General features: G+C 30.1%; 1 protein-coding gene across 1 annotated transcript; it reads left to right on the top strand.

Moving 5' to 3' along the window:
• The first annotated feature begins 5206 nt into the window (after window positions 1-5206).
• Window positions 5207-6118, top strand: LOC129950488 (uncharacterized). Its single transcript, XM_056062426.1, has 2 exons — window positions 5207-5520; window positions 5575-6118. The coding sequence occupies exons 1-2, from the start codon at window positions 5207-5209 to the stop codon at window positions 6116-6118; spliced, it is 858 nt and encodes a 285-aa protein (XP_055918401.1).
• The last annotated feature ends 1098 nt before the right edge of the window (window positions 6119-7216 follow it).

Raw genomic sequence — 7216 nt, forward strand, 5'->3', positions numbered from 1 at the left:
GAAATAAATAAATATATGTATATATTAATTATAATAAATAAATAAATAAATAAATAAATAAATAAGTAAATAAAAAAATAAATAAATAAATAAATAAATAAGTAAATAAATAAATAAATAAATAAATAAGTACTAAATTAAAGCTTTAACCATTTTTTTTAAGTTTTTATTTTTACATATTTTTTTTTATAGTTTTTATTTTTAATTTTTTTTTTGTGTTTTTTTTTTTAATTTCTAAATAGCCAAATTTGAGATAAGGTGGTTTTCCGATAGTCTGCAAGATGCATTATATCGCTCAAACAAATAACTTGTTCTAAATGAAACTTTTTCAATTTTGGCAAGTAAGTGGAGATCTTCCGTAGAATAGTGCCATGGCAGATTTAACATCATTTTTAGTATTTTATTTTGGGTTCTTTGTAATCGAAGTAAATGGCTATTAGCACATTTACCCCAAACAGGTGACCCATATAGCATGATACTTTGAAAGATAACCTTAAAAATGATGAGCTTATTTTCAACACTAAGTTTTGATTTCCTGTTGATAAACGGATATAGAATTTTTATAGCTAAGTTCACCTTATTGATTGCTTCTTGTATATGAACACCAAAAGTAAGTGTTTTGTCTAGGTGTACTCCTAAATATTTAGTACTCGATTTCCATTCTGTTGGAATACCATGAATTTGAAGCATATTGGTGGGTAAAAAACAAGCTTTTCTTTTTCTAGTGAAAAAGACGGCTTGAGTTTTCCCAGCATTTATTTTAATCTTCCAATCATTAAAGTAAGTTTGCACAATATTCAGCGCAGATTGCAAGTTGGTTTCGATGTTAAAACCAACTGAATCTGATGAATACAAACACGTATCGTCTGCAAAAATAGCTGATTTACAGTTTGCTAACGTCGGGAAATCATAAATAAATATGTTATACAAAACAGGACCAAGAACTGATCCTTGTGGTACACCTGCAAGGATTTCATATAGATCAGAGTAGGAACCGTTTACTGATACTTTAAAAAATCTTTCAGCTAAAAAGGAATTTATCATTTTTATAATGAAAATTGGAAAATCCAGAACTAAGAGTTTGTGGAGAAGGGCTTTATGCCACACAGTGTCAAAAGCCTTCTCTACATCTAATAAGACCAGACCAGTGCTTTTCCCTACTGCAAAATTACTTTTTATGTCATTCGTTATTCGATGCACTTGATGCACTGTGCTATGACAACTTCTAAAACCAAATTGTTCCGCTGGAAGGATATTATGCTTGTTCAATGCAAAACTATTTTATTTTTTATGAGTTTCTCAAGACCTTTACTCAGAGAACTGAGTAAACTAATAGGTCTATAGCTAGAACTTATAGCAGGATTTTTTCCAGGTTTTTGAATGGGAATTATTTTTGCTATTTTCCATTGCCTTGGAAAATAACCTATTTTAAAGCAAGCAGAAAAAATGACTTGTAAAAATTTTATACCTGTTCTGGGCAGTTTTTTTAACATTATATTTTTCAAACCATCTAGTCCTGGACTCTTCGAATTTTTAAGTCCACCAAGTACAGTTTTTACATCCTGTACTGTAATTGTATCTTCGCTAAATTGAAATTGTTGAGATCTTATAATTTCCATTGATTGCTCTACAGCAATTTCAGTAGAACTACTGCTCGAAACGTTGTTACCTAATTGATGATTTTCAAAAAATTCATGAGCCAAAGCGTTGGCTTTTTCAAGATTTGTCAATAGAACTGAGTTTCCAGTTTTTAACGCTGGAATCTGACTGTTTTTTTTCTTAACTATTTTGACAAGGTTCCAAAATGGCTTACTGGCTTTATCTAATGTTTGTAGCCTCGCGTTCCACTTTTTATTTTTGTGCTCTTGAGTAGAAAATTTTATTAAATTATTAAGAACTTTAACTTCTGATAGATAAAAAGTATTTCTGGTTCTTATCCACAATAACCTAAATCTATTCCTTTTTTTAATAAGTTGCACAATATTTGCTGGAAGTGAGTTTGAATTATCGTTATGAACCCTTTTCTTTGGAACAGATTGTGCCACGCTTTCCAATGTAACATTTGTAAAATTTTGAATAGCGTCGTTAATTTGATCACGATTGACTTCATTGGGATCTATTATCGGTAAGTTTTCTAATTTAGTACGCATTTTATTTTTAAACCTACTCAAAAACATCTTGATTTCGAACAGTTGTTAGCTGAAAACTACACAATCTATTCGCATCCCTACTATGCAGCATTTATTAATGAACTTAAGACGAAAGGAGGAAACAGTCGTTACGTAACTCTAGGTGAATTTGAGAACTTAAGAACACATAGCAAAACTGTTAGGAAATATGCAATTTTTACCACGTTCCTAGAATTTTATAGTGCATTTTCTTCTGAGAATCATAATGATTGGATTTTTAAGACAGTCTTTGGAGAGCAAATGTGCATGTACTTCCCACAGCATTCAATTCTGGTTGCAAGAATTAATAGAAAGATTGGAAGAATCAAGAATTTTACATAAAATTACGGCGCTTCTGTAGGAGAACTTGGAGGTTAATCTTCAACCAATCAAGATATGGCGTTAAATTTTGAACGGTTTTCTTTTGCATTTTACACGTTTATTGCATTAAATGCTTTTGCATGCCTCGTTTTTCTTACCATTTTAAGGATTCAAGAATTAGCATTGTAAAAAAAGGGAGGCTTAATTCGAGTTTATGTATATTGAATAGTAAGTCAGTTTGTTATAGATTTAAGTGTTTCTATTAGTAAAGCAATTTAGTACTAAATTTGAACTTTTTGAATTTGATTTTAACTCGTTATCAAAATAGCCATACAATATAAGAAACTAAACTTAAACTTGTATGAAATTTATATTCTGTATTATTTATTTTTTTCCTTATGTTAATTAAAGTTATTTATATAAAATAAATAAACGCTGTTTTTTATATTCAGCGCTAAGGCTAAGGTCAAATAAATAGTTTCACTTAAGGTACTCAGTTGAAGTTTGCAGCTGAAAAATATTGAGGAATAAAATACAAACATTTTCCCAAACAGTGCGAAGTGAAACCAACTTTTTTCAACATCTTCTAACTCTTATAAAACTCGTCAAGCTTGTTAGTCTAACTAAATGAACTTACAAATTTCATATGTTGGAAGACTTTTTTTTGTTTATAGCTTGATTAATATTAGGTGAAAAAACTTGTCTCGAATTTAAAATGTAAAAGCACTTAACAACTGCATACCAAAAATATTTTAAAGCCAAAATTCAAAAATTGTGTACAAGTATAGAAAATTAATTTAAAAAAACGCTCTCAAATGACATTTACATTTTTGAAAAAAAAAAAACGAATTCGGAAGTACATTTTTGAATTTTGAAATATAGGAAATATTTTTAAGCAGGCTTTGCAAGTTCTAGCGATCCATTCGTGCAATTTATATTTCTTTCGAAATTCATTTTCTGTTAAAAAAAACTTTTAAGATTTTAATTTGAAGAATATAAATGTCCTAAAAATCAGACAAATTGACACATTTGTTAAACTAATAGCTAATTGAAAAAGAGAGTGCACGTTTCATATCTATTATTATAAAAGCCTTGAACCTCTTGAGAACTGAAGTGAAAAGAGATTCTGAAACGAGTAATTTGTGACTACCACACAGAAATTTCTTCCCAAATCATTTGTTTACCTTAATTCGTTTTTATTTTATGTTCTAAATTCAAGAACCAAACATTTTTCTTTCTACAATTTTTAAGTTTTGTTGACTCCTTTAAGATCAAAATATTTTCTAGCATCAGCTCCAATCTATGAGTAAGCAGACTGATAGCAATAGTAATAACAGACTCCAGACAATTCTTGGTTTCAGATTCTTTCTCATTTTCTGGGATTTTAAATTTCTGTAGTGTTTTTCGCATTAATAGAAATGGCAACAAATAAGAATACATATATACTTTTTGGAAAAAGCTAATTTTCAGAACAATTTGTTGTATTTATGCGTGAAATCAACAATGTCATATTTAGAAAATTTTTGGAAAGTCGGACAGGGCAGAATTTCGTATCGAGTCAATGCAAATTTTTAAGGTCTGGAATTTAAGTTAACAGATTATTTTATATACTAATTTTAAACAAAAGGTGACTTTTATTTCTCCATGTTTTGATAATAATTGCTATCAGAATTATAAGCATTTAAAGAGCGGCTTACGAGTACAGTGCAGTGTAATACTCACATATGAAAGACAAATTTATTTGTAACGTTTGATTATATGGCATTGTCCTCTTTGAGGTAAATACATTTTCCAACAAAAACCCTCATTTTACCATCAATACATAATGTGTAGATTCCTCTGTTTAATTTTTGTAATTATTAATCAAAAATTCAAACCATTTTCCATAAACACTAATTTTTTGACAAAAAGACCCCTACTCTTCGGGTATTTTTATGTATTTGTATTTAATATTACAAATTCTTAACAGTATTTTAAAGGCTTTACGGTAGTATCTTACCTGCTGCACTAAAACCGATATGATAAGTTTTTAAAAAAGTTTCTCTAAAAATGTTTCTACAGCAATGATTTTTAATTTATAAACTACAATGTACCAATGCAAATATTCTTTACATTTCACCTTGACTCACGTTTGCTGCAACGAATTTTGGGACACCATTGACGTTTCAAGCATTGACCCTATGAACATTGACACAGAAAATTTTTCTCGTTTTGTGACGTCAGAGTCAACGTGTTGACAGTACAATACTAGCTTGCATCTTAATAATTCTATTTCTATTTAACATACGTAGGATCTATATTTTACTTTATCATCTGCAGAAATGAATATACATACATTCATTTTAATCGACAATAATTTTAAATATGACTTCTAGATTTCTTTCCACCTGATAAACAAATAAAATCCCACAGTGATTATCCAAGCGTAAAATTCTTGGGTAATTGCAGTAAATAGCAGTAAGCTATTAACAATAATTTTAAATTATTAGCACGTTGATAGATTATCCCTTAAAGAAGTTGTTTTGGAAGAAAAAAATGAATATAAAATAATTAGTAACGTCATTCAATCGTATTTAATGGTTTGACGTTAATTAAATGTTGGTTCAAACTGACATCAACCTCAAAGTGAGGATAGTTACAATAAATAATTTATTTAAAAAGCATTTTCATGAATCAGGGCATTCTGTTTGAATATCTCTATTTATTCATTATAAAACATGGTGGCTATAACATCCATAGTTCTAACACTTCTCGTTCCTCAAGGATTCGTCGCACAAACCAAAACTATTCTACCTGAGGCAATAACCTATGCAGTTGCCAATTCCTTCAACAACACTGCTAATTTGGTTCATGTGGTCATTGAAACTAGTCTTGGTACCAGTAATAACAGCTTAGATTTCTTGGATGCACTTGACAATCTTCTGGGGGATGATAATTGGTCCTTCCGATTACAAATTGATGTTAACAACAAAAATATCAGACCCGCAAGTGATCACAATCTATGGTTTATCAATTCCTATGAAGCTTTTCGGTAAGTTTTTCTTCATTACATTAGAAATATGTATTAAAAATATTCGGTTTCAAGGCGGCTTTTTCCACTAATCGAAAACTACCACCGAGACTCACAGCTTTTCTTAATCATTGTTTTGAAATGCGCGAAAGCCGTTCAGGGGCATTTATTTGTGATGCAGAAAATCTTCTCAGATTTGCTAAGACTGATGATAGCTAACGTTAACATTTTAATTAAGGACGGCTCTAAAGGAGTTTCATTTTACACCTTCTATCCATTCCAGGAGTTTGCATGCCGTTCAGCAAAACCATTCAAAATGTACACTTTTCATCAAAACTCATTCCACAATAACAATGTTTTACTATTTCCTACAAAAACCAATAATCTGTATAAATGTTCGCTTCGATTGAAAACCAGAAATAACAATATTCTCAATTTGAAAAAGATTGAAGTCTTTGGCTTGGAAGCTTTCATCACAACTGAGTTGGCTTCCAAAATGAATTTTACATATGACATCATTAATGCGTATGATAAAGAACATTTTTTGCCGAATGAGAATTCTAGTGGGCCTCATCCATCGGTTGGTATTTCAATTTTCTTAGTTTCAATTTCGTTTTAACAATTAAATTTCTAGCTGAAAAATGGAGAAATTGATTTGATAATTGGGTTTTATGTAAATAACGCCATTATTAATCATTTTCTTTCAAAAAGCGTCACGTATTTAATGTCCCACATTGTAATCGCTTTTCGATATCAACCTGATGCTTTTCACAATTATAATTGGCTTCTATTTCCTTTTGATTCTTGGACTTGGATCTACATTTTACTGTCTATGGTTTTTATCAGTGGAGGCGTATTGTATGTTAAGAAACATGAACATGTGGGACTTCTGGAAATATTGGCTGTTTCTATTGGATCATCGGTTGGTCACTTGCCAAGGAAAAATTGTCTGCGTTTAGTTTTTTTGGTATTCAGCTTTGGAACTTTGGTATTACGGACCGCCTATTTGGGTAAACTTTTTGACGCATATCGAGGAATTACCATACCAAACCAAGATCGTGATTTTAACCAGTTGTTAGCTGAAAACTATACAATTTATTCGCACCCCTACTATGCAGCATTTATAAATGAGCTTAAGACGAAAGGAGGAAATAGTCGTTATGCTAAGCTAGCTGAAGTTGAGAACATAAGAGCACATAGCAAAACTGTCAGGAAGTATGCAATTTTCACTATGTTCTTTGAATTTTATGATGTTTTTTCTTCTGAGAATTGTAATGATTGGATTTTGAAGACAATTTTTATTGAACAAATTTGCATACTTTTCCCACAACATTCAATTCTAGTGCCAAGAATTAATCAAATTATAGAAAGACTGGAAGAATCTGGAATTTCATATCAAAAAAGGAAAAATTATGATATCATGAACTATCGTGACTCTTCTCCTGGAAAATTTGGAAGTAAATCTTCAATCAATCAAGATATGGCTTTAATTTGTGAACGGTTTTCTTTAGCATTTTACTTGTTTATTGTAATGAATGCTTTTGCATGTTTCGTTTTCATTATGGAGCTGTTTTTGAAACAAATGAAACTAAAGTAATCTACAATTTGTTTGTATTCAAAATCATCTTTTTATTCTTAAATTAAAAATATTCTCAATGGTATATGTTTAAATAAATGTCAATGCATTAAACAACTGCTGATATAAATTGTGGCCTAC

This window comes from Eupeodes corollae, chromosome 3 (assembly GCF_945859685.1).
Source record: "Eupeodes corollae chromosome 3, idEupCoro1.1, whole genome shotgun sequence".
NCBI lineage: Eukaryota > Metazoa > Arthropoda > Insecta > Diptera > Syrphidae > Eupeodes > Eupeodes corollae.